Source organism: Heterocephalus glaber, unplaced genomic scaffold (assembly GCF_053883595.1).
Source record: "Heterocephalus glaber isolate CG9 unplaced genomic scaffold, H.glaber_assembly_v1.0 deba00001724, whole genome shotgun sequence".
Lineage (NCBI taxonomy): Eukaryota > Metazoa > Chordata > Mammalia > Rodentia > Bathyergidae > Heterocephalus > Heterocephalus glaber.
The window spans coordinates 10,911,084-10,938,774 of NW_028258435.1; the positions used below are offsets into that span (position 1 = coordinate 10,911,084).

Sequence of the window (27,691 nt, forward strand, 5' to 3'; positions counted from 1 at the left end):
TTCTATATGTTGATCTTTAGGATTCAGGCATTTTTTAATGGATGAAATATGAAGTTTTCCTGAGGAAGTTGGAACGTTTTTCTTTCATCTTTGCTCTTCTGCAGAATACTGCTGTCATGCAACTCTAATTTCTTCATTTACCCAATAATTGTATTCCTCGTGGGGGCCATACATTCACTTTCTTGGATGAAAATGAATAAACTGAGAGAGAGACTATGAAAATCTTGGCAATGAATCCTACTGCCTCATTCCCAACAGCACCCTCCCTCTATTTCAATTTTCCCTGGCTACCCTGAACTTGTGGTGTTTTCTGATGATTCTTTCATAGGACATTGACCCTGGGACCTTCTGAGGACACCTGAGACCCACTTTCAGGAAGAGTTCATTGAGTCCATTTGGAAACCAGGGAAGCTCTGAAAAGCAAGGAGTAAAGCCCTTCACTGCAAGTGTTCCTCTTGCGAGATGAGTTTGATATCGCGGGAGAGAGGCTGGTTCAGAATTCCCTGGTTTACCATTTGACTACTAGGTGAGCTCCACTCCCGCTGGTAGAGGATTGTTGCTCTTTTCACTCTCACCTCAGGGGGCTGGCAATGGAGCAAGAGCCAATCAGAGACGAAGGCGCAGGCTGGCTCAATTACCCAATCAGGAGGGCTGAGGGAGGGAGGCGGGGACTTCCTGTATCATGGCGCTTAAGTGTTCTTCGTGAGAGTTTTGCTGAGAGTTCCCAACTAACTAGACCACCTTTTGCTGTAATTTCTGCTGGCTGCGAGCTGCATTCAAAGGATCTTGGGCGACCACAAGCCACGCGATGGTACTGTTGTGGGATAGAAGTTGGGAATGGGTGGAATCCGGTTCGTTTTGAAAGAAAGTACCCAGAACCAGCTGCAGCCTCCCTGCTTAGCTCCAGACACGGAGATATTCCTAGTGTTTGGTTCAGCAGCAGCATCTGTCCCTTTTCCCTTTTATTCAGGCAGGCACAGTTTCAAGTCCTCAGCGTCCTGTAACTGTGACATTGCTAGCTCAGAATGCTTTCTTGGGCAGCCTCAGGCAGAGCTGTTTCTCCAGTCTGAGGAGAGCAGGGCCTTTGGGGAAACCTTGGGCTGTATACTTAGCAGGAAAAAAATGTGTTGCTTTAATTATTTACGTGAGACCTCTGCTCATAGTGATATTACTGCATGAACAGAACTAGTGGTCTGGTCTCACATAGAAGAATGAGGCCTTGAACCAAAAGAAAGATATTAGGAAAGATTTTATTGGAAATAAGAATAGCTCCCTGATTTCCAGGAAGTGTCCCAAGTGGGTAGCCATGTGGCAGCTCAGTGGAGAGGAATAAACAAGTGGAGCCCAGTAATAGCTGAATTATTTAATGATCACCTAGATGAATTGTTTAGTGGCCATCTAACACAGATGGGTCTGTGAATTTAAACAACCACTTTGAACTCAGGCTCTGACCCACTTCCTCAGCATACAGGATTCAGAGGAAACTGGGATTATAGCAAAAAACTTTTTTTAAAATTTTTAATTTCCTTGAACTCTGGAGCTTAGGAGTGGCTGCAACTCCTTTTAGTAGGGAGGGGTCTGCATTCCTTGTAATGGAGAAATTTCTCTCTTGGTCCAAAATCCTAGGTAATTTTCTATTCTCATTTAAATTCCCTTTATGTATGTATTCATGTATGTATTCTGAGACAAGGTCTCACTGTATAGCTCAGGCATGGCTTAAACTCACTGTGTAGCTCAGCCTGTGATCCTCCTGCCTCAGTCTCCCCCAGTGATGTGAATACAGGTTCACTCAAGCACATCTGGTTTCTCATTTTAATTGTTATCAAATGGCTAATTACCCACCTGTATCTCATGTCCTATCACTAGTTAGGTGCCTTATGTATAAGCTAAGTATGATATTTTTTACAATGAGACTGTTTAAGTTAGGCCTTCCATAGAGTGTAGAATGCTGAGAAAGTTGGAGGGGATGATAATGTATTAGCAAGGGAGGGAAAAGTGTTCCTGCTAAGGACAACTTCCTAAAGAGGCTGCTCACTGAGCCCACGGTGAGAAATGCATTGAACTGGGGATCTACAGGGAAATGCATGAGATATTGATATGATTGTGAAGGGAAAAGTGTGTCATCTTTGAAAAAATTGCTGTAGTCTCTGGACTGTTTCTAGACATTGTTTTAAAAATTCTTTGTATAAAACAAGTACTGAAGCTGGGTTCAATTCCCAGAGTTAAGGTTTTTGAGCATAAGAATGGAGAGAATAAAAGGGTTTTTTTTGAATAGGAAAGAGCAAAGGGGAGTAAAAAGGAAATGAGAGAGCAGGGGATTTTGGAGGGAGGCAAAAATCAGCAACTGCAACAGGAAACTTCTCCAGAAGTGAGAGCGTGCTTAGTGTGACCGTGGATGAAGGATTGTCTCCAAGCTGGATCTGAGAGTGGGGAAAAGGTCACAGGCCTAAAGCAAGGAAGGGAACTTTGTCACAGATGAAAATTTCTTCTCTCACCACTGATCAGCTCACCTAGTCACTTTTGAGGGAAAATTAGAAATTAGGAATTGATCTTTTTCATTGTATAGGGACTGATCTCAGGAATTTTGCCCCTAGCTAATTTTTTAAAAAATATTTGAGCCTAAGTTCCTCTTTAAGTTTCTGGAATTGAAAAGGAAAGTTTTATTTAGTACAGATCTTATATGTAATTTTAAATTCACTCATTTTTCACACTAGTGGTCCATGGCACCATACAATATAATTCTTCCTCATGATGGTGAATCATGGTAATGAGTCACTGCTTTCTCAGTAACAGGACACTACAGCTGAACAGCCAGTGATTTACAGTGAACTGTATTCAATAAGGTGCATGCTATATTTAGTGTTCTATTATAAATTTGGCTTTGTGTTCCATTAGATTTCCTAAATACAAATCAACGTATGTGTGTTGAGCAGGTTAAAAGCATCCAGGGCTTAGCGATGATGTTTGGTTAACTGGGTATATTTTGTGCATTTTCAATACATTTTGTCTTAAATTACTTTTAGGTTGTTTGAAGATGTTTCCCTTTTCATACTCAAGTAGCATCCTTAGATTCATTTGTTCAACTCTTCTTGTAGTCCTCTGTAGTATATGACACTCACCATATTGTTTCCTGTTTCGAACACTGTATTAACCTGTTTCTCCTGAGCAATTGAATCAGGAGAACAGTATAAAACTGTTTGGAAAAGGATACACTACTCTGGATTTTTTTCTTTGTTTGTTTGGTTAAATAATAAAAATAATTTTTATTATTATTATTGTTATTGTTAAGAAGTGCCCTACTCTGATCATACTGTTCAGCTTATATCAGAAGGACAAGGGGATAGAATGGAAATCTTCAACTAGCAGACACAAGTCTGAGTAGTTAGCATTAGGGTTAGGGTTAGCCCCACCAAGTTTGTAGTATACATATAAAATGTCATCATAGGTCCTGTAAAATAGCTTCAAATTTATAATTTCAATAGAGTCTTGTATTTCAGCCTCAGAAGAATTCAGTTAGAGCAGCTACACTTTTTGAAAGTGAGAGGAACTTCTGAGGTGCTCAGGATTTCTTATAGAACTGACTGCATGCATTATTTGCGGAGGTGTACAGAAGTAGTTTAAAAAGGTGACGAGAAGATGTAAATTACTAGGAATGGAGCTGCTGGAGCCTGTTGTAAACTGGGGTGGTAAGGAAGGCAATGCACAGAAAAAGATGGAAAATTCACATTTGATATTTTTGGATCAATTTTGTCATTTAAAAATAAGCTTATCATGATAAAAATTATTTTATTGCTTTAAATCCTCAGTCAGCATGAAGTACTCTTGACTATGACGAGCCACAGAGTGTTGGAAAGCAGGAGTCTCATACACAGATTATTTTGTAGGTTTCTTCTGTCTAAGGATGTGCGTGTGACTGCCATAGGGCTTTTACTGAAAAATGTTTGCTTTGTCACCTGCAAAGATTTGATGGAAAATCATTACTCTATATGAAGAATATCTGTGAAGGGCATGTCTAGCAAAAAATGACTTAGTATTTTGTGATGATTAACTGTGGTATGAACCCTTGATGAGTAAGCACCTCCTAGCCATTTGTAAAGCTCTGTGTTTCTCTGGGAAAGACTGGCTTGTAGAGCAGGAGGCATGGCCCATCATGTATGTGGTTGACAACAACCAATAGGCTTGTACTCTAGATGGAATAAAAAGGGAAAAAAAAGTCTCTTATTTTTCTGTGGATGAGCTCTGGTATTTGCCTTTGCCTTTGGATGCTGGTTTCAAGTTTCTTTGGGCTCCTACCATTGAGTCTTCAGCCTTTCAATGGAGAGTCTTCAGCAGAAAAAGAGGCTGAGAGGAACAGGCCATGCACCTGATGTAACTCATAGGTCCTGCTTCCTTGCCTCACTCAAACACCTTCAGACGTGTCTTTTACTAATACCCTAGATATCTCTCCAACCAACCAATATGACAATGGAAGTCTAACCATCAGGTGACAGCAGGTGATTTCTTTGGTGACATTAATATGCCAGAGGTGAGATACTTTCATCCTGTGAGGAGGGAAGAGCACATTCTGGAAAATTTACCACCTGAAGTTTTTACCTTTCCCTGCCTCATCACAGGGAAGCGATTGAGGCTGGGGCTGCATTAGAGCTATCATTCTGGCCTCCCTGTTACTATTAGTGTTCAGAATTTTGGATTTCCTTGTGACTTAGGTTAAAGTACTTTGCCTTTCTGAGGCACTTGAAAATTTTAATTTCATCTGGATTCCTTTGTGTAATGCTATGAACATATTATGCCAATTTGTTCATTCAGTAAATAATTATATTCCCTGTTGGCATGCTTTTGTTTTCCTTACTGAAGATGATTAGATTAAGAGCTAATGTGTGAGAAAGTCTGTGCCATGAAGCTGAACGTCTGCTTCAATTTCTGCCCTCTGACTACCTTAGTACTTCTATTGCATTGTGTTCAACCTTTGCTGGGGGACAGATTCTTCTTTGGGTTGGATGGTATTCTCTATGTGTCATTGAATCTGGAGGTACAGTCACAGAGCTATGATCCCATCATCTTGGACAAGAAATAGAGCCCCAGAGTACAGTAAGTAGATGTAAGCGACTCTGCAAAGCTAGGAGCAAATCCTACTTCAAGTCACTGATCCAAAAGGCTGTCAAGTCAGTGACCTAGGCGGAAGCCTGGGTGGGCAAGGTTTTTGTTTACAGTCTATCATACAGCCTACCAGCTCCATTACGAATCAGTATTCTATTTGCCTGTGGACCCATTGAAGAGTGTCTTCCTTTCCTGAGTTCCATTTCTCATACGTCTACTAATCATCCACTGACATGAAGGGTGGAATTTGAATGCCTTTCATGTATATTATGCAAGCTATCACCTTGCTCACAAGGTGTTCAATGTTAGTCTTTTATTTTACTGGACAGCCATAATTTTTCAACAAATCAAAGATGTGAGTAGTCAGTGACACAATAATTTTTTTTTTAGTGCTCCGTTTTGGGAGGAATTTGAGGCAGGGCATCTCTTTGTAATCTTGACTGCCCTTGAACTTGCTACATGGCCCAGGCTGGGTATTCAACTCATGGCAATCCTCAGACTCATGGCAGTCCTCCTATATCATCTTCCCAAGTGCAGGGTTTACAGGCACATTCCACCACACCTGTTTGAAGTTTTCTTTTTGTATTTAATGATGATTTACTTTGTGATACTTTCATTTTCATTGCCTTTATTGTATTTCATTAATATTTATCCCCTCATTACCATCCCTTATACCATCCTTATATTTCTTATATCTGAGTGCAAGGTGACCATTTGGTGTCACTGAGCTACAAGATAATATGCCACCTTTCCCCTGTTACACTCTTCATACATAGACTTGCTCCAATAAAAGGGTGTTTCCTTTGGCATTTTAACTATTCATAAACCTTATTTAATAGTCAATTAAGTTTTTTCTATGAAACCAGATTCAAGTTTCAAAATTCTCCACGAGTGAAAGGAAAGATGGACTGAATGCTGTGAATAACCACATTTGAAGAGACATACAATCTATGGTATATCAGAACCATTAATAGATATTTATGTGCCCCTGTGTTTTTTGGATTGTGATTTGTGGGGTGTCTCTATGAGCTCTGCTTTAGAGACAGTGCACAAATAAAATGTTGGCAATCCTGCAGGAGAACCAGTACTATTGTTCCACTGTTACTTTAGCAATGTGTTGCAATTTAGCATCAGAATTACTGTGTGAAAATATTTACATAAACATGGGTTTGATGGCCAAGACATTGAATTAATATTTGAAGAAATCATCTTCAGTTCGGCTTTTTATGAGAGGAGTTGAGATATCTCAGGATGTGCATCTGAAACTTCAGGAAACATGTCATTCTTTAGGAGACTGTGACCTTTGAGGATGTAGCTGTGAACTTTACTGAGACAGAATGGGCTTTGCTGAATCCACCCCAAAAGAAGCTCTATGGAGATGTGATGTGGGAAACATGTATGCATATTACTGCTATAGGTAAGGATGACATCATCTTCTTACTTATACAAGGTTGCTCAGTGATGTTTTTTTCTTTCCTTTTTTAAAATTATGTATTTATTTATTTATTCATTTTGGGACAGTCTTTCTATATGTAGTTCAGGCTGGGCTCAAACTCACTAAGAAGACCAGGCTGGTCTTGAACACATCCTTCCTCAGCCTCCTGAGTGCTGGGATTATAGGTGTGCAACCACACCCAGCTCAGTGATATAGGTTAATTGAGTAAAATGTTATAATATTTGAAGAATCTTCAGGCCTGGTTATATTATACCATAAACCTAACTGAAAAATGTTGTTATATAATGATATAGTGACTTGTTATATTTCTATGTCTATAACTCAGAAAGAACCTGTGGTAACCAGCAAATGGAAGAACAGTACAAAAATTGTTCAAGAAATCTAAGGTAATTTTGCCTCACAAGAAAAAGGAATATTCTTCAAGAGTCAATGTGAGAACAGAAATATAATCAAGGAAACTGGAGAAATGAGGCTGTGTTCCAATTTATTTAGTCTTCCAAAATTTCTGGAGATGTATATGTCTCATTTTATATAATGTTACAATCAAATAGAGAAATATTCCAATATATGAAACTAAAGTAATACTGATATAATGTGACAAGTGACACTATTTGCACTATTAGCTTAAAAAAAATTTCATAATCAAAATCATAGAAATGTACGAGGTTGCATTTCTGTATTGTGTATAGGCAGATATGAAATGAATAAATTTTGAACTTTGCCAAGAACTTATCTTTAAAATATCCATGCATACATGTGAATATGAGACATTCATTATCTAGAAAATTGCTAACATGGAAGCAGTATTCAAAATGCAAATGAGTGCTAGGGTTGTTGTAATAGATGTTTTCCAAACATCTTCCAGAATATAGAGCTGTCCATATTTTAAAACTCTTAGAAATCAGCCTCATACATTGTTGATGGGAATGTAAAATGGAACCATTATGATAATCAATATACAGATGTCTCAAAAAGTAAAAATATAGGTTTTCATTGGATCCAAGTGTACCTTCCTGGGTATATCTGAAATGAGTTAAAAAATCATCAAATTTTACTGATACATGCATTCCAGTGTTCATCGGAGGGCACCCATGGGTATTCACAATATCTAAGTGCTGGAAGCAATTCAGAACAGCCAAGCTCTGGAAAGAGCCTAGATGCCCATCACCAGGTGCCTGGATGATTAAAATGTGGGATAGCCTCAGCATGGTGGTGCATTCTTGTAATCCCAGAAGTCTGGGAGGCTGAGTCTGTAGGATGACAAATTGAATTCTCCCTGAGCAAATTAATGACTAATAAAAATCTCTTTCAAAATAAGGAAGAATAAAACTGAAAATATAGTTCCCTCTGAAGACTTGCATTTAATTCTCAGCACTTTAAAAACTATGCTATATAATCAGCCAAAAAGAACAATGTATATCATTTCCCAAAAATCAAATTAGATTGGACTCCATCTCATAATGTTAAGTAAAACAAATTTTAAATGAGAAACTAAAAATATGTTTAGGGAGTAAAATAAAGGAAAGATGACAGAAAACAGAAAGGCTGACTTGGGAGATGAGAAAGATGGTCAGGGTAAGGAGAGAAGGGGAGAGTGATGAGTGAAAAGATACAAAAATGATCAATATGACACAAATATGTACCCATCCCCTAAAATGAAACTTGATAGTGTGTTTTGCAAACAAATATTGCCAATTCAGTATTCCCAAGTGAAAACCAATCTTTTCAGAATGGCAGTTTTGGAGGCATGCTCCAGGCCATTAGGTGAATTTATCACCAAAATTTCTTAGCAGGCATCAAACTACAACTTGTCCTGATCAGTTATTAATGTGGAGACTTTTTTCATTGTGATTGATATTTTTGTCCTTTTTTCTTTACAGAAATGATGCAGACAATTATTTGAGATTTGAAGAAATGCTGTGTAAATGTAGGGAACATGGAACCACCTACAGTGATTTCCAGTCCTTTCAGACATGTGAAATGACAAAGACTGTAGAGAAACAAGGTCAATGTGAGCAATGTGGGAAAGCTTACTCTGATCTTGCTGAACAAACTCACCCTGGGGAGAAAATATTTCTAGGTAAGAAAAATGTGAAAGCCTCTGGTACACGCAGTGTTGTTCAAAACCAGGAAAGAAATCACAGCGTGGGGAGTCCATATGGGTACAAACAATGTGAGAAAACTTTTAAGTCTTCATACTATATTCAAGTAAATGAAAGAATACATGCTGGAGAGAAGCCCTATGTAATGAAGGAATGTGTGAAAGCATTATCTCATAGTCATTCCTTTCACAAACATGAAATGATTTACACTGGGGAGAAACCTTATGTACATAAGCAATGTAGAAAAGCATTCACTACACAGACTTGTGATGAAATACATGAAGAAAATCACACTAAAGATAAACCTTATGTATGTAAATACTGTGGGAAAGCATTCGGCACACGCAGTCACTGTCAAAGTCATGAAAGAATTCACACTGGGGAGAAACCCTATGTATGTAAGCACTGTGGGAAAGCATTCAGAACACATAGTCACTGTCAAAGTCATGAAAGAATTCACACTGGGGAGAAACCCTTTGTATGTAAGCATTGTGGGAAATCTTTCATCCAAAAGAATGATTGTCAAATACATGAAAGAATTCACACTGGGGAGAAACCCTATGTATGTGAGCATTGTGGGAAATCTTTCAATGGAAAAACAGATTGTAACATACATAAAAGAATTCACACTGGGGAAAAACCCTATGTGTGTAAGCATTGTGGGAAATCTTTTGCCCGAAAGAGAGAATGTCAAATACATGAAAGAATTCACACTGGGGAGAAACCCTATGCATGTAAGCATTGTGGGAAGTCTTTCAACCGAAATAGTAATTGTCAAAAGCATGAAAGAATTCACACTGGGGAGAAGCCATATGCATGCAAGCATTGTGGGAAATCTTTCTCCCGAAAGAGTGGTTGTCAAAAACACGAAAGAATTCACACTAGGTAGAAACATTATGTGTGTAAGCAATATGGAAAACCATTCTCTACACAGAGTTGTTATGAAATACATGAAAGAAATCACACAAAAGATAAACCGTATGTATGTAAACAATGTGGGAAAGCATTTGACACAGACTATCAGTGTCATAGTCATGATAGAACTCACCAAGGACAAACCCTATGTATGTAACCAATGTGGAGAAGTATTTGCTGATAAGTCCTCATTTGAAAGACATAAAGGATCTCACACTGGGGATAAATCCTATGTATGTAAGCACTGTGGGAAACCATTCAGCCCACACAGTCACTGTCAAAGTCATGAAAGAACTCACACTAGGGAGAAACCCCTATGTGATATAAGCATTGTGGGAGATCTTTCAAAGGAAATAGTGATAACATACATGCAAGAATTCACACTGGGGAAAAAACCCTATGTATGTAGTCATTGTGGCACATCATTCAAGGGAAAGAAAGATTGTCAAATACATGAAAGAATTTGCACTGGGGAAAAACCCTATGTATGTAAGTATTGTGGGAAATCTTTCAACCGAAAGAGTGATTGTCAAATACATGAAAGAATTCACACAGGTGAGAAAGTTTATGTATGTAAGTGTTGTCGGAAAGCATTCAGCATATTCAGTCATTGTCAAAGACATGACAGTATTCACACTATGGGGACCCTATGTATGTAAATGATGTGAGAAAACACCCCACACATGGGCCGGGGATTTAGCTCAGTGGTTTCGCCGCCTGCTGTGCAAGTACAAGGATCCGAGTTTGATCCTCGGTACCAAAAAAACAAAACAAAACAAAAACATCCCACACAAAAATATTTTCAAATACATGAAAGAATTCATAATGAGTAGAAACTATGTCTATCAGTAATGTGGGAAATCTTCAGCCAACGGACTATTGGTCAAACACATGTAGAAATTTCCACTATGAAGAAATCCTATTACGTAAGTAATGTGGGAAAGCACTCAGCACACAAAAGTAGCATCAAATACATGAAAGAAGGCACACGGGGGCAAACTATGTATGTAGGCAGTGTAGGAAGAGATTTGATGCAATCTTCATTTTATAGACAAAAAATTCACACTACTGAGTAACTATGTTAAGAAATGTGTTAAAAATTTCATCTGCTGCAATATCAAACACATGAACAAGATGTCACTGGGGAAAAAGCCTATGTAAGCAATGTAGGGAAGCATTCAGCATACACAGATATTAAATACATGAGAGAAGTTGCATGGGGTAGAAACCCTACATATTTATATATATATATATATTTTTTTTTTGAAAATTACTCATCTAATGGAGACCTGTAGAAATAATATGAAAATTTTGATGTCGATATTTCTTCATTAACTTTCTAGAAAATATACTCTCAGATGGAAATAGCCTAAAGTGTATTCATACTGTTTCTCAGGAAATTACTTATAAATATCTGATGTATGTATCTGTGGTCTTTAGAATGAAAAAAATGAGTTGACAAAATTATATATTTTTGTGTAGCCACTGTCTCTGAAATCAACATAGTGTCTCCTGATTAAACAAGATGAGTTGAAGTGTATTTTTCACTTCCAGGTAGGGTTAATATTTATGTAGTATTTATTTTGTTTTGTTTTTACTTGGGAGGAATAGACTGTGAAAAAGTAAATTTTGGTAATTGCTTTTTAATTGTTGGGATTTCCCTCTAGCTTTGATTTGAATTTTGTTGGTGTATATACTCCATGTTCTGTGTAAAAAGATATTTTTGTATTTGATCATATTGTATATTTGATGGAGAGAGAGGCTTGTGAATGTGTTTTTGAGAAAGGTCAATTGTTTTCACACAAAGTGTATATTAGCAATATTGTGTTTTTCATATCCTAACAAAACACCTGGATATATCCCAATGTAATTGTATATTATATTAAGTAAATAATTTTGCCTAGTTGCTTTCATGTTGGAGTCAATATTATGTCTTACATAAAACTTTGTTTTCTTTCCCTGAACATTTTACTTTTCATGCCTATATTATGATGACTTTTAATTTTTTGGTAATTTTTCCAACACCTGATCTAAAAATAAACCACACTGCTGTGAGTTTCTGATTGCCACAAGTCAGCAAGAACATAACTTGTCTGAAAATGGATATCATGAGTTGTAGTAATAAATCTCTCCAAAAGGTATAAAGGATGGAATGACTTATCAGTAACATTATCAAAGGAATTTTTGTTCACAATGAAGTTGTTTTGGGAAGAATAATTATTGGATGTGATGAGGTAAATACCTTTATTCTATTCCTTGATGATGGAATTGGCATTTTCTTTGATAATCAATATTGCTTTAACTAAGAAGATGAAATAAGGCCATGAAGGAAAAGAAATAGTTTAATAAAAAGAAATTTATTAGTTTCTGATTCAGATTGTGTTCTGTTTTACCAATTTTAGAGATAAATTTACACAGTGCCTTTTCATGATCTATAAGGAACAATATCTGATATTTGAGATATGTGCAAACATGTTAAAACACATAGGCTTATGAAAAGTGTAACTGAGGCTCAGTTGGTTGCCTTGTCCAGTTTTTTGCCTGCCTTTCTTTCCTTCCTTCCTTCCTTCCTTCCTTCCTTCCTTCTTTCTTTCTTTTCTTTTTTTTCTGCACCAGGGATCAAACTCGGGTCCTTGCACCTACACAGCAGGTGGCAAAACCACTGAGCTAAATCCCTGGCCTATTTTGCCTTTCTTTTTAACAGTGATATATATTTTTGAAATATTTTATGCAGTGTTTTTGAATTCAAATGGTGCTCAATTTGATAGGTTTCCATTGTGATAAACTTGTGGTAACATGAAAATATAATTGAGCAATGACTACCCATAGTGCTGTGAAAATTATATAGTTTGCTCTAGCCTTAATCATGCTTAGACACATATATTACTCACCAGTTCAGTAGTATCTAAAATTATGTCTACTTTATAGCTAGTGTAATTCATGGAATGTAATGCACTGCAAAATACAATGTGAACTTTTTACACCCTAGAACATATCGCTGAGTTTCCTGTGGCTCACTTCTACTTTTTACCATCACTAGGAAGATATCCAGTGTATATCACTATTCCAGCCAGTCATGTGATTTTCAGGATACAGGACATTTTACCCTGAGCATATTTACTTTTCCATCATTTTAGTTCCTGGCGATGCAGGCCTGTAATCCCACCAAGTCAGGAGGAAGACTTGGGAGGAAAACAAAATGGAGGCCAGCATGGGCAACTCAGTGAGACCCTGTCTCAATATAGATGAATGTTCTGGAGATCTGGTCACTGCTTTAGTACTCCTATGTTCATTCCACAATAGAAAAATTATTTTAATGTAAAACATTACACATCATTGTGTGTCTTTTAGTCACTTAACACATAAAAGTCTAAGCCATTCCTCTAGTCCCAGCATCAGGAGAAGCTGAGACAGGATGATCATGGCTTTGAAGTCTGTAGGGGGCATCTTGGCTTGTTGTCTTATCAAACTGTGTAAGAGCTCTCTTTATATCTGCATTTTAAATTTCAGGAAACAGATAAGTTTAAGTTAAAACATAAACCTGTGATAGGTTAGAAAAAGTTGCTCGGTTTTCTCCTCAGGAAATAGTATTTTCATGGTAAATATTTGTACAGCAGTCATAAGCCTTCCTCATAGATTTAAACATAAATAGTGAAACGTGAGTAAGTCAGGTATTCCATATTCTGAACATAGATATGTGAAAAATTAGTTTGGTCAATACTTGTACTGGGAAAAGAATTTTACCAGGTACTCCCCAAAGGACTAGTATTTGGAGTGTACAAGGAACTCTAAAAATTATGCACCCCAAATAAAAGACCCAATTAAAAAAATGGCAAAGGAAATGAATGCACATTTTCAGAACATTTTCAGTAGTTTTGGCCATTAGAGAAATGTAAATATGTATTTCTTATCACAAAAACATCTGTCATGAAGAAGTGAAAAAAGTCATGAGGCTACTAGGGAAAGGGGGAACATTCAGCATCATCAATACAAATATAAACTAGTTCAACCACTGTGGAAATCAGGGTAGAGAGTGCTCAAAAAAACAAAAAATAATAATCCTACTCAATGTAGCTATTTGTCTTATGATCTTGTGTAAATTTCCAAGAGAGATAAAGATATATATCATGCATACATGCATATTCATATCATACTTCATGATACATGCATATTCACTTTTATGGCGGAAAGGCACACTCATGTTTCTGGGTAGCAGCAGTGAGCCCTGCACTGTCTGACACCAGATGCCAAGTGAGAACACCAAATACTCTGCTTAATGTGGTGATGCACACCTGTAATTCCAGCACTCAGGAGACTGAGGCAGTCGGATACCCATGAGTTCAAGACCAGCCCAAATTACTCAGTGAAACTCTGTCTGAATACAGAAAACCAAAAATACCCTATAAAACTCTTCTGTGTATTCTGTTTCATATGTTAATAAATTATATGTGATATATTTTGTAAAGAAACAGGTTCTATTTCAGATTATTTTTCTAGATTACAGATTAACATAAAGATGATAAGTGTTAATGTAACAAGTGCTTGCTATAATGATTACTACATTGAGCATATTTAATGCATATTTATATAGTTTACTTTATTTCATTTCAAAATTTCTTTATTCTCTAATTTTATCGGCACATTTTAGGTATAAAATGTGCTAACATTCATTATAGGGAATTTGTACTTTTACATAGTGTATCTTGGTTCTTATTTTTTCCCATTCACCTGCCTTCTGTTCAACCCATGCACCCTCACTATTTACAAATACATTGTTTCCATTTTTTTCTTACATTTATTCCTTTCCTTTCATTTCCCCTACCCCTCCAACTTCTCTTCCCCTTTGAACTTTTTCTTCCTATTTTACATTATCTATTATATATTTTGATCCTTATTTACACTTTGAGTTGCTCACACCAGAGAAACTATTTGGTATGTACACATGTCTATCCCATTTACTCCACTGAAGAATATGGCTTCAGTGTGCATCCATTTATCTATAGATGTCTCTAGTTTCTCATTCTTTATGGCTGAGTAGTACTCTATTTTATTAAAAAAAAAAAAAACCTCCACATTTTCTTTATCCAGTCTCCAGTTGATGGGCAATTGGGCTGTTTCCAAGTTTTAGCTGTTACACACAGTGCTGCTATGAACGTGGGTGTACATTTACCACTGTGGTATGATTCTTTTAATTCTTTTGGAAAGATACCCATTAGGGTAATAGCTGGGTCCAATGGGATCTATAGTCCTAGTTTTTTGAGTTGTCTCCATACTGAATTCCACAGTGGTTGCACTAGTCTATACTCCACCAACAGTGGAACAGAGTTCATTTTTCTCCACAGCCCTGCCAGAATTTGTTGTAGGTTGATTTCTTGATAGCAGCCATTCTTTGAGGGTTGAGGTGAAATCTCAGTGTTGTTTTCATTTGCATCTTTTGAATGACCAGTGATGTTGAGCATTTTTTCTCATGTTTATTTGCTATTTCTATTTCTTTGAGAAATGTCTATTCATGTCAGATGTCCATTTTTAGATTGGGTCTTTAAATTTGGAAGGTCTGATTTTTAAAAGTTCTTTATATATTCTAGATAGTACACCTTTATCCGAGGAATAGCTTGTGAAAATTTTCCCCACATTGTGAGTTGCCTATTGACTCTGTTGGTTTCTCTTGCTGTGCAGAAGATTTATAATAAGCAGAATTCCCACTTGTTGATTCTTTGTGCTAGTTCATGTGCAACTGAGCTTTTGTTCATGAACTCTTTTCTTATGTCAATATCTGCAAGAGTTCTACCTAACCTCTCTTCCAGCTGAATTAGTGCTTCTGCTTTAATATTTAGCTTTTTTTTTTTTTTTTTTTTTTTTTTTGGTACCAGGGATTGAACTTGGGACCTTGCACTTGCGAGGCAGGCGCCAGAACCGCTGAGCTAAATCCCTGGCCCTGTTTAGCCTTTTAATCCATTTTGATTTTAGTTTAGTGCATGATGAGAGACATAGGTCTAGTTTTAATCTTTGGCAAGTTGAAACTCAGTTTTTCCAGCACCATTTATTAAAGAGGCTAACTTGCTTCCAGTGAGGGTGTTTGGCTCCTTTGTCAAAGATGAGGTGGCTGATCACGTCTCAAGTTGTTTCTGAATCTTCTAATCTGCTCCACTGATCCTCAGGTCTGTTTCCTTGCCAGGACCATGCTGTTTTTGAGGCAGGCAGCAGAACCACTGAGCTAAATCCCTGGCCCTAGGACCATGCTGTTTCTATCACAATAGTTTTGCAGTAGTTTCAATTTGGAGATTGTGATACCCCCTACCTTGTCTTTGTGGGTTAGAATTGCTTTTGCTATTCTAGGCCTCTTTTTGTTCCAAATGAATTTTTGGACTGTTTTCTCAAGGTCTATGAAGTATACTTTTGGAATTTCAATTTGGATTGCATTAAGTCTATTAGTTTTGGAAGTATGGCCATTTTCATTATGGCCATGGTTCTTCCTACCCAGGAGCAAGGGATGTCTTTCCATTTTCTGATACTTTTTCAATCTCTACTTTTTCAGAATTCTATAGTTTTCAGAGTAGAGGTCTTTGATTTCTTTCATTATGTTCATTCCTAGACATTCCATTTTTGGGAGATGAGCCTGTGAAAGGAGTTATTTCTCCAGTTCCTCTCTCGCTGAGTCTGTTGTTCTTGTAGAGGAAAGCTATTGATTTTTGTGTGTTGACCTTGTATCAAACTGCTCTACTGAATTTGGTTGTTAAGTCTAGAAGACTGTCGGTGGAGTTCTTGGGGTCTTCTATGTACAGTATTATGTCATCTGCAAATAATGACAATTTAACTTTTGCATTTCCTATCTTTATTGCTTTTATTCCTTTCTCTTGTCTCATTGCAGTGGCTAATATTTCCAGAACTATATTGAAGGGTGATAGTGGACATCCTGGTCTTGTTCCTGATTTTAATGTAAAGGATTTGACATTTGACCATTTAGTATGATATTGGCTGTTGGTTTTTCATAGATGGCTTTTATCAGGTTGAGATAGAGACCATGTATTACAATTTTCTGCAGGGTTTTTATCATGAATGTGTATTGCATTTAGTTGGACACTTTTTCTGCATCTATTGAGGAATCATATTGTTTTCATCCATGGCTCTATTAATATAGTGTATTACATTTAGTGATTTACATATGTTGAACCATCCCTGTATCCCTGAGATGAATCACACTTGGTCAGGGTGTGTGAACTTCTTGATGATTTTCTGCATTCTGTTTGCCAGTATCTTATTGAGCATTTTGCATCTATGTTCATTAGTGCAGTTGGCCTGTTGTTACATTTTTTCAGTTGGGTCTTTCTCTGCTTTGGGGATCAAGGTGATGCTTGCTTCCAGGAATGAATTTGGGAGTATTGCTTCCCATTCAATTTCAGTGAAGAGCTTAAAGAGTAGTGGCAATAGTTCTTCTCTAAATGTCTTGTAGAATTCAGCAGTGAAGCCATCAGGACCTAGGCTTTTCTTAGTTGGTAAGCTTTTAACTACATTTTCATTTTCATTGATTGATATTGGGTTGTTTAGGACTTCTGCATTCAGCTTTGATAGTTCATATATATGTAGGAATCTTTCTATTTCTTCTGTGCTTTCCATCTTGTTTGCATATACATTCTCAAAGTAGGTATTATTGTCTGGATTTCTGCTGGGTGTGTTGTAGTTTCACCTTTTTCATTCCTAATTGCATGCATATCAGTCTTTTCTTTCCTTCTTTTGATAAGGTTGGCTAAGAGTTTGTTAATTTTATTTATTCTTTAAAAGAACCAGCTCTTTGCTTCATTGATTTTTTTGTATCTTTCTCTTAGTCTCCATTGTATTGATTTGTGCACTGATCTTTATAATTCTCTCCCTTGTCTGAGCTTTGTGTTTGTCCTGCTCTTCTTTTTCTGCAAGCTTGATGTTCAGCATCAGGTTTGTTAATTGGGCTCGCTCTGTTTTCCTAATATGAGTATTCACTGCTATGAATTTCCCTTGTAAGACTGCTTTCATTGTGTCCCATAAATTTTGATATGTTTTATTGTCATTATTTAATTGTGGGGAGTGTCTGATTTCTTCTTTAATTTCCTGTATGACCCATTGGTTATTCACACGTGGATATTTTAATTTTCATTTGTTTGTGAAATTTTTGTGGTTTCTTTTGGTATTGATGTCCAATTTCATCACACTATAGTCTGATAATATACAGGGGGTAACTTCAGTTTTTTTGCACATACTTAAACATTTTCTATGAGCGAGTATGTTGTCTATTATGGAGAACAATTCATGCACAGCCAAAAAGAATGTGTCTTCTGATTTTATGGTGTGAAACACTTTGCAAACATCTGTTACATCCATTTATGCAAGAGTTTGGTGGAGTTCTAGTATTTCATTGTTTATTTTTTTGTCTAGTTGGTGTATCTATTTATGGCAGTGCGGTAGTGAGGAACCTCCCTACTATTGTATTACTGCTTATTTGATTTTACATGTCCATTAGTATTTGTTTTATATACTTGAGTACACTGGTATTCAGTGCATATATATTTATGTTTGTCATCTCTTCCTCTTGGATTGGTCCCTTTACAAGTATGTAGTGTCCTTCTTTGTCTCTCTTAATCAGTGTTGGTTTGAAATCCACTTGATCTGCAAAGAGGATAGCTACTCCTGCTTTTTTTCAGGTTCCTGTCACATGGAATATTGTTTTCCATCCTTTAACTTTCAGTCTGAGTTTCTTTTTGAATTAAGTGTGTTTCTTGTAATGCAGCATAGTGTTGGATCTTACTTCTTGAACCATTCTGTCCATCTGTTTCTTTTGATTGATGAATTGAGACCATTAACATTGATGGTTATAACGGATATGTATTGACTTATCCTTGTCATGACCTTTTCCCATTGTTATATTTTCCCCCTTTGCATTTAATTTCTTTTCTTGCCTTATGGATTCATTCTGCTGGGGTTCCTTGGGTTGTGGTCCTCATTGTCTTTTCCTAGGATATTCTTTAAACTTTTTGGAGTGCTGGTTTGGTATTAATGAAGTTTTTTAATTGTTCTTTGTCACAAAAGTATCTTATTTCTCCATCAGTTTTGAAAGAGAGTTTTTCAGGGTACATCAAACTGGGTTGGAGGTTGTTTTCTTTTATTGCTTGAAATACTTCATTCCAGGCTCTTCTTGACTTTAGGGTTTGTGTTGAGAAGTCTGCTGTAATTCTGAGGGGCTTTCATTTGTATGTGATTTGTTTCTTTTTTTCTAATACCTTGTAGGATTTTGTTCTTTTGTTGGGTTTCTAGAATCTTGACTGCTATATGGCTAGGTGTAGATTTTTTTTTGATTATGGGTAGTTGGAGTCCTATATGCCTCACTTATCTGAATGTAAAATTATTTTACCTTCCTTGGGATATATTCTGCCATTACTTCTGTGAATACTTTTTTATGTCATTTGCACTCTCTCCTGTTTTCATTGACACTGATGAGTCTTGATGTGTCATTCTTCTTTACATCATCTAGCAGCTGCAGGAATCATTTCTAGTGGTACCTTACTGTTTTTAAGAAATTTTTCTCTTTCTTGTCACTAATTGCAATCCTGTCTTCTATATATGATATTCTGTCCTCATGTTGGCTCATTCTGCTGCATAAACTTTCAATGGAGTTTTTAATCTCCTGGATGTTTGTTTGTATCTGTTTTATGGATTCTATTTGTTTCTGATACTGGGATTCCATCATATTCTTCAGCTCCCCTCTTGTTTTATCTGTGTCTGCTCTAGAGTTATTAATCATATTTTTCACTATGAACACAATCTCTTGTTATCTGAGAAATTATTTATGATTCAGTTTTTTCCAGATCCTCTTTCATTGCCAATTCAGGGAATACAGGTAGTTGAGTATTGTATTGTTCCATCTCTTTGCCCCCTTGGGATTGCCTTTGGTGTTCTGGAAGTCTGTTTTTGAGACTTCTTTACCTGTCTTTTCATTTCAATTGATACATCCAGCTGTGGCTTTGTTGAGAGGACTTTTTGCTCACCCAATGGCCCTTAAAGCTCAGCAAGCCTCAGAGAGATTTTTTCTATGCTGCTCACCACTGCCTCAATCCCTGGGTTCAGAATGGTGGCCTTTTGGATCCCTGAGCTGTGGCTGTTGTCTGCGCAGGGTTCCTGCTGGGTCCTGGGCACACTTGGAATTGTAGCTGTGTGTGCCTATGTGTGGGGCCTGCCCACCTGTGTAGCTCTTTTCCAGTCAGGCCTTTGGCTGGTGGCTGTGCACCCTAGTAGCTGGTGTCTGGATGGGGTCCTGCCTGGGTCCTGAACATACTCGTGTCTCTGGTCTTTGCGGGTTTCTCACTGGGATCTGTCTTATTTTAAATTTTTTGAGTTCATATATTTCTACTTTATAGCTCCAACAACATCTATAACCACTTCAACTTTATTGAAATTATGACACATAAAAACCAAGTCATGATATTCTTTTCTAGGTTCAGTGCTGTATTATGTGGTCAGTGTACTGCACTGGAATACACATAAATATATGTATATAGGAGTTTCTTTTTCTTTTCTCATGTTATGAAGTGATTTTTTTGATGTCCTTGTATAATTAGAGACTGGGTACTCCTACAATAGATTTCTAAATGCTTCCAACCAGGGAACAACTGTACACTCTAATGTAGAAGATTGAAGCCTCAGAATAAGAGGAACCAATAATACAAGCATAGTTCAATGGGGAAGGATTTGAAGCCCCATAAGTAACCACTAATAACCATCAGAGTTAAAAGACTGAACATTCTGGAGTCTGATGTTTTTGGATGATGACAGCACCAGAAATCACATGCTTTTAAGAAAAATCAAGTATTAAGAAGCTTCTTTTTTCTGTGTTTTAAACACACTGGTGGCTAGTCCTCTTGAATGAGACCACTTTTTCTCTGACAGTTATTTTCCACTCAGATCAGTGGTCCACATATCAGGTTCTCTAAAGGAATCCACACAGACACACCCAGAAGTCTGCTTTAACAAGCTCATGGTGTGTCTCCATCAAGTCATACTGATGACAAGATAAACAATCACAAAAGCAAAACAGAGTTTAAATTTTTAAAAAAAAATTATTACTACATGTGCGCCCTTCCAGGGAATGGGGAAAAAATAAGAACCAAGATACATCATGTACGTGTACAAGCACCCAATGATAAATGTAAATGTATACCTAAAATGTACCAATAAAAGAATAAGCAAAAAAAAATTATTCATACATATTTGTTGTATACTCTGTTGACAATCATCTTTGGAAGGAGGTTAACGTACATAACACATATGCATTCTTTTTATTTGCCCTTACCAAGCCCTCTCTACCTTTCCATCCAATTTTTCTTCATTTTTTAAATATGTATCTCCCTATTTCCTCTTACATATTATTTATTTTTCTCATTAAGTCATAAGGTAAGCAGAATACCTACTACAGTAAACTCACTTATCTTCAAACAGCAGCATCCTGAATGTGCAAGAGAAGCCATAGCCCAAGGCTTCTTGGCAAAAGGACCCCGATTCCCCCTTCCCATATCAAGAGGCACTGATTCCAACCAGGCCTGAAGGATCACCTCTTAGCATAGGTGGCAAATGCAGAAGAAGCAGAAGAGCTATCTTAACAGATAATTGTGCTACAAGATGGGAGCACCCTCCTAGGGATGACCCAATGAGTATGAGATGTGCCCATACTTATAGGGACAGACTTTTGTTGATTGGTGTGGGCTAGGCCAAGCAGGGTTTTAGCCTTTGTTTCTGGGAAGAGCCCAGGTTCAGTTGGGGATTCCTTAGGCATGCTGTAAGTGTGAGTAACATTTTTATAAAGCATGCAGTAGGATACATTTTTTTTCAAGCACAGAGTACATGATAAGCATGTGATGATCTTAAAATCCTCAGCCACATATGAATGTGATGATTTTACAATGTTAGTCATCCATGTTTTGCCCTGGCTTTTTGTTTATATCTTCTTTAATTCTCCTACAGTGGTGATGCTGTTGAGGTAGAGAGACACTTTCAAAGGTTAAAGAGAACGTGTGTGTCTTAGTTACTTTTCTCATTCCTGAGAAAATATCCACCATCCAAAGTTAAAGGAGGAAAGGTGTATTTTGGCTTACAGTTTGTAGTTATGTCCATCACTGGCTGGCTCCACACCAAGTTGGTATGGCATAGGGGTATCACAAGGTACAAATAGTTCTTGGCAGAAAGCAAAGTAGTGAGGCAGCAGTAGCCACGACCAAGCCTACTTGCCCTTTGGGTGGTGCCATCCACGCCCAGGGTGGGGAACCCTAGATCCAGCCATCTCTGAAAAACCAGAACTATGACCACATGAGGCTTTAGGGGGGACATCTAGACACAAACAATAACAATGTGCATTCAAGGCAGACAGCACCAGGAAGCAAGCATCACCTGGGAAGTAGAGAGAAGTCCTGATGTTGAGGGAACAGGAGAGTTCATGTTTGATTAGATGTTTTACAAACTAGTTTGATCACACCTGAGTAATTGTAGACTTATTTTTATTCTCAATGATGTATTTATTTTTCAAGTTTTAAATACATACAAAGTGTCTTAGCATTTTCATTTTCTACTTTATCAGTTACCAGTATGAATCAAGGACTCTCAAAAAGTCATTTTCAAAGATTTGGATTCAACATTCATATTTTAACTCATCAGTGTTGTGATGTAGAACAATCGTGTGTTCCAGTTGAGGCCAATCTTGAGCCTGCAGAGAAAGAGAAATGAATTTCCCTTTGATGCTTGGCCTGCTACATTGAAAAGATGTCTAACTGTCTGAATATAGTTTTTGCTGTGACCTTGGGAGAAATAGATGACTTTTTTCCCATTCTTGATTATTTTGTATAGTATTACTGCCAAATAACTGCAGTATGTGTAGGTACATATGTAATAATTATATTTCCCTGTTTTCATGCTTTTGTTATTTTATTAAAATGGGTCAAATCCAGGCATGGTGGTGCATTCCTATAATCTTAGTACTCTGGGTAGCTGAGAAAAAAGGATTACATGCTTATAATTTAAACTTAGCTTAGGAAACTTAGGAACATAGCAAAACCCTGAATCAAAATAAAGAATAAAGAAAAACAAAATATAAAAGAGGCTAGGGTGTAGCTCAGTATAAATGTTCTGGATTCAATCCTCAGTCTTGAAAAGGCCTTCTTATAAGGCAATGAAATCAATTGGCTCTTCCCACACTGCTCAAGGTGGACATCATACACTGTCCTGTGCAAGGGGTCCTCACCTGCTCTCAGCAGCTCTCCTCTGAGGTCAGTTGTTTCCTCAGGACAGTCTGAAATCACTTGAGTATAACTGAGGCCCTATTCACAGGAGGAAGAAGCAGGAAACATCCACCAAATACAGTTAAAAGCAGATGCCAGCTCTGGAAAGACAGGACCAAGCTCAGTTTAAATGCCCTAATGCCCTGGTGGACCACTTCAGCCCTTCATGTGTAACCCAGGGATGGGATCTGTCACTTTGCTCATCAGAACCAGATATGAGATCACTTCTGTCCTTCAGATCTCAGAGGGCGGATTTTTGATCACCAGCTATTGAGAGATGCAGGAAGGCTGTATGATTCCAGCATTGGACAGCAGGAGAGAGAAAGCAGTTCAACACATAATGTGGAGTCTTCCTTTATATTTTTGCTGCCATACTTCAGACTTGAGGTCTTTAGAAAAGGTCTGAGTTTGAGCCTCCCATGCTGTGTGACTTCCACAGACTGCATGAATTGTACAGACATAGAAATGCTACAAAAGCTGGAAATGTAAGCGTGGGGCAAGGTGCTCTGAGATGGATACAGATGGACTACCTGGTATCTGCAGAATCTTGGGAATCCATGAAGTCTGTGCCTTGTCCTCTCTACTGCTTTACCCATGGTCCCCTCTAGTCTGTGGCATAGGGCTTGAGTGGCAGTGCGACCCCAGTGTCCTGTCCTGTTCCTGCTTCAACTTTGTCCTCATGCAAAACCCTGTCTGTCCAGCAATTCCTTTGTACCTTTGTGTTTTGTCATGCTCTCTAGTGAATTCATGAGCTCAGGCAAGGTCTACAGGCTCGTGTGCAGGTTTGTGCATGGGAAAAGATATGATGCCTGCATTCCCAGTCGCTCCTTAGTCTCAAGGGCATTGTTTAGATTTACTGTTGTCAGGCAGTTAGTAGGTCTCCATTTGGGGGAGTGGGTCACTTGAGCTTTTTTTTTTCTTGGTGGTATCACTTTTCCCCAGTTCTCCATAACCACTGGAGTCCGCACATTTATAGCAGTCATGATTTTAGTACACTCATTCCGCTTTTAACAACCAAATTAACTTCCCACTGGTAGATTCTTAAATGAGGAATTGTATATGTTTGTACATTACAATACAAAGAACAAAGAAATGAACAAAGAAAATTCCAACTCGACTTTTTTTTGTCTGCATGCATCTTACATGCAGTCCTGTACTGTATAAGAGAACCTAAAACTGTAGAACTCTATTATGTAGTACAATCAGCAAAAATTACAGTACTGTATAAACAAGGTTTACTGTACAAAAAAGACATTGAGTCTGTAAAAAAAGATGTGCAGAACTGTACATAAAAGCATGGATTAGAAGTCTGAGTGGCAGATTGTAAGTCTAAACAGCCTGCCTTGATGCTAAGTCTGAACAGCTGCTAAACAGGTAATACATTAAACAAAGAATATCTGTACTTCCAGACTGACTTTGGGATATACAGCTCTTCACCCTTCCGCTCAGACAGAGACAATTGGCCAGTGTCCTTGGATGGCCCTGGGCATGGGGTCCAAGGTCAAGCCTCATGATGCACCAGTGCAAACCTGAAGATAGGTCCATGGTGGGTAGAAACAGACAGATTCAGGAGGAACTTCCTGTGTTGTTCTATGAGGGCAGGTATGGAATATAGCTTGGTCTGGGGAGTTGAACCTACTCATATGATAACTTCCATTTAAGAGCCTCCTCCAATTTTCCAGGAAGTGTCCTCTCTACTAATCTACATCTTGTGTTGGCATTGGTAGGAACTTGCTTGGTGTGTACATCATTACCCTCACTGACCTATGTGGAACAGAAGATGCCTCACCTGATCTCTGCCTGGCTGGTGCCCACAAAACTGGCCCTTTGTATTGAGAAAAGGCAAACATTGGGACTGGCACAGAAGAGGATTGGAGGAGTCCAGGTCTCTGTCCTCAGAATGCATGAAGAAAATGAAATGTAGCATTTCCCCAGTGGAAGGGTATGACATGAAGAGCCTTCAGGCAATGTTAGCAAAGAGCCTGTAGAGTACAGCAGGGACATCTATTGAAATAAAAGGTGGAATAAGTAGGAATAATGAATGATTAGAAATTCTGAAGAACTAGTTAACAGGAGTAACAGAACAGGACATAATGCTGACTATAGTTTTTCTTTTCTGAGAAGTATGATATATAAGCTCTTTATTGAAAGGTGGCATGGCTGTATGTGCATGCACACAGGGTGACATAACTATGATTACCCACCAGTGTTTATTTACACACTCTATTAAATACTTAAGTCTCAAACTGCATGAAAATAGTATTTATGCATTCTCATTGGATTTTCTGAGTTAAACTTCATCTTCCCACTTTGGAATCAATCTACCCATGTGACAGAGTAAAGTGTTCTTGTTTGGGATTGGACTCTGACCTCTCCTATTGGTCCCATACAGGAGAAGTCTGGAACTGTTTACAGCACCATAGGTAACCAGGTGCATCACTGAGATGACATCAGACAGAGGAATTAGAGATCTGGGCTGCTGCTTCATCTTGTCCTTCCAGCACCTGTGGGACATCTGTAGAGACCACCATGTCCCCACCCTGTGCATTGTGCACTTTCCCTGAAGAGTAGGACCTCTCAGTTTCCAGGGTAGAGATCCCAATGCAAGTCTTGTGCTATGTACTGGACTCTGATTGGAAAACACTGTACTAACAATACTCCTAGGATAAATTAGAGACCAAGAATGACACTATTTTCTTTGTATAGTCGAGATATACAGATTGTTCTCCTGAACCTATGGAAACTTTGGTGTTAGGGGACTTAATAATAAAGCAGGACATTCTCTCATAATTCTACCACACTGTATTTTTAGAGCAGTGGAAATCAAATTCCACAAGGTTGACTACTTGCCCTGTGTAAGGCAATCAAGGAGCAGCTGAGGCCCAGTATGAGAGGGACAGCAGAGCAAAATGTGTTCCTCACTTTTACATACATATCGGTAATCAATAAGATATATTAGATTCTTTTTTGTTTATTTGATTAAAAGAATCAATGTTATTTTCTAGTCTATGTTATATTTTATCCCATAAAATGTCAGTTTCCTTTGTAGTTATGCTTCTTTTACAGAGGAAATTTAGCAAAGATCACCACACAGAGGCTCCTGAGAAGAGTTTCCCATAACCGAGGCAAGTCCAGTCTTCTTGCTATATCAGAAAGTGCCCTCCCCTCTCCAGAAGAAGGACCACTTCCCTGACCCTCTCACAGCAAGGTCATAGGAGAGTGAGGTCCACTCATGTGACTTCTTAATCTCATCCCCCTGCACCTCCACCCAGGCAGACAGACACTCATCATGGACAAACACAGGCAGGAGTGTGCAGTGCTGTGCTGTGCTGTCACTCTGGGCTCAGGTCTGTGGCCCCTGTCCACATCCACACCCACATGTCCTTCCAAATGGCCCTGTTCTGGCTGTGGGCTGCCCCTGGTGATGAGTGACTCAGGTTTCAGGATGCTGTGCGGGGAGAGGGCTGTTTCTGAGGGACTCCTGGTTGACACCTGTCCTCAGGTATCCAGGCTGAGGACCACTTTTCCAGTGGGGCCAGGGCACACTGCGCTCCTCCCAGACAATCAGCCTCACCTGTGCCACACTCACCTGTTCAGTATCTGAATGCTCTGTATCTTTGGTGTGACTTTGCCCAGGGAAGGGCCCGGAATGGGTGAGTGTGTGATCTGAGCTAAGGGGAGCACAATCTACAGTCTCAGGCTCCAGTCCAGACACAGAATCTCCAGGGACACCTGAAAGAACCAAGGACACAGGCTCTTGTTAGGGTCCAAATTGTGTTGGGAAGTCAGTGCAAGACAATAAACTTCCCTTCATGAGTCCTGGGGACCAGTCAGGGATGGTCAGGACCAGTAGATTGCACAGGTCACCTGTGAGGCACAGTGGGACCAGCAGGGAACAGGGGACCAGGAGGGAGCCCCAGGGAAATAGAGTTGCTCAGGAGATATCAACACCTGGTCTCAGAACCAGTTGCAAAAGCAGCAGTTGTAGCTTTCCTTTAGATACTGAAATTGATCTCCTGCTTCTAGTTTTAGACAAAGAAGAACATTGTTCTTTTAGGACATGGCAATTAAGAAATCCAAGGTGTAAATAATGAGCAAAACAGAAGACAGATACAGTAAGAACTAATAGGGAAATAGATCTTTTGCAAATGAGAAGAGGGACAAGGGATGGAGGGAACAGAGAGGGAGAGGAAGGAAGGGAATTGAAAGAGTCGAGATGTGTTATGTGCATGTGCCAACTCCCTAGGAGGAACGTCATCATTATTCACTGCAAGCATGTACTAATAGAGAAGTAAAATTAAAAAAAATTTTTAAAGTATACATTGAGCATTAAAAAGGAGTCCATGTTTCTGCTGGATGGACAGACACACAGGACAATGGATCAGAAGTTGAATTACCTTGAAAAAGCTCAGTATTTCTTAGATGTGACATAGAAAGCATATTCCTTAAAAATGAGGAAACGTAATCAAAACACCATGGCAGTCATATAAAAGCAGACACATTATCCAGTGGAATGGGATAGAGGGTAGGGGTTGCCAATATTTGTTGTATGTCTATACAAACATGTCAAAATGAAAGTCAATAAACTATACAATATTTTGCACTGAACATTAATGTAAAATGAATAACAACTCATAGCTATTACAATGGACATAAAGAAAGATGTCATGCAATCCCAAATGTCAGTGAGGATGCAAAGCAACATTAAGTCATAGTTATTGTTTATAGATATGCAAATGATACAACTTTTGAGGAAGATACTTACCATATAGTTCAGCATTTGACCATCTTCTTCTTTACCAAGACATAACACTCAAAGTATTATTGAACTG

General features: G+C 38.2%; 1 protein-coding gene across 3 annotated transcripts; it reads left to right on the top strand.

Annotated features, from left to right (window-relative positions):
• The first annotated feature begins 655 nt into the window (after positions 1-655).
• On the top strand, positions 656-25,862 carry LOC110346389 (zinc finger protein 564-like). 3 transcript variants are annotated; one of them, XM_087199757.1, is made up of 5 exons: positions 667-811; positions 6,388-6,514; positions 6,879-6,939; positions 8,434-8,558; positions 24,587-25,862. In XM_087199757.1, exons 1-5 carry the CDS (start codon positions 809-811, stop codon positions 24,781-24,783), a joined length of 513 nt encoding a protein of 170 aa, XP_087055883.1. In that variant the 5' UTR covers positions 667-808; the 3' UTR covers positions 24,784-25,862. The 3 variants fall into 3 exon arrangements, with proteins under 3 accessions (XP_087055881.1, XP_087055883.1, XP_087055882.1); XM_087199755.1 differs by lacking the exon at positions 24,587-25,862 and having other exon boundaries at positions 656-811; positions 8,434-11,935; XM_087199756.1 differs by lacking the exons at positions 6,879-6,939; positions 24,587-25,862 and having other exon boundaries at positions 8,434-11,935.
• Positions 25,863-27,691: the final 1,829 nt, after the last annotated feature.

What these genes read in the sequence shown, in the direction of transcription:
- LOC110346389 (XM_087199755.1), top strand. An exon ending in TATGCATATTACTGCTATAG is followed by an intron (nt 6,515 to 6,878) that starts GTAAGGATGACA and finishes TCTATAACTCAG; the next exon opens with AAAGAACCTGTGGTAACCAG. An exon ending in AATTGTTCAAGAAATCTAAG is followed by an intron (nt 6,940 to 8,433) that starts GTAATTTTGCCT and finishes TTTTCTTTACAG; the next exon opens with AAATGATGCAGACAATTATT.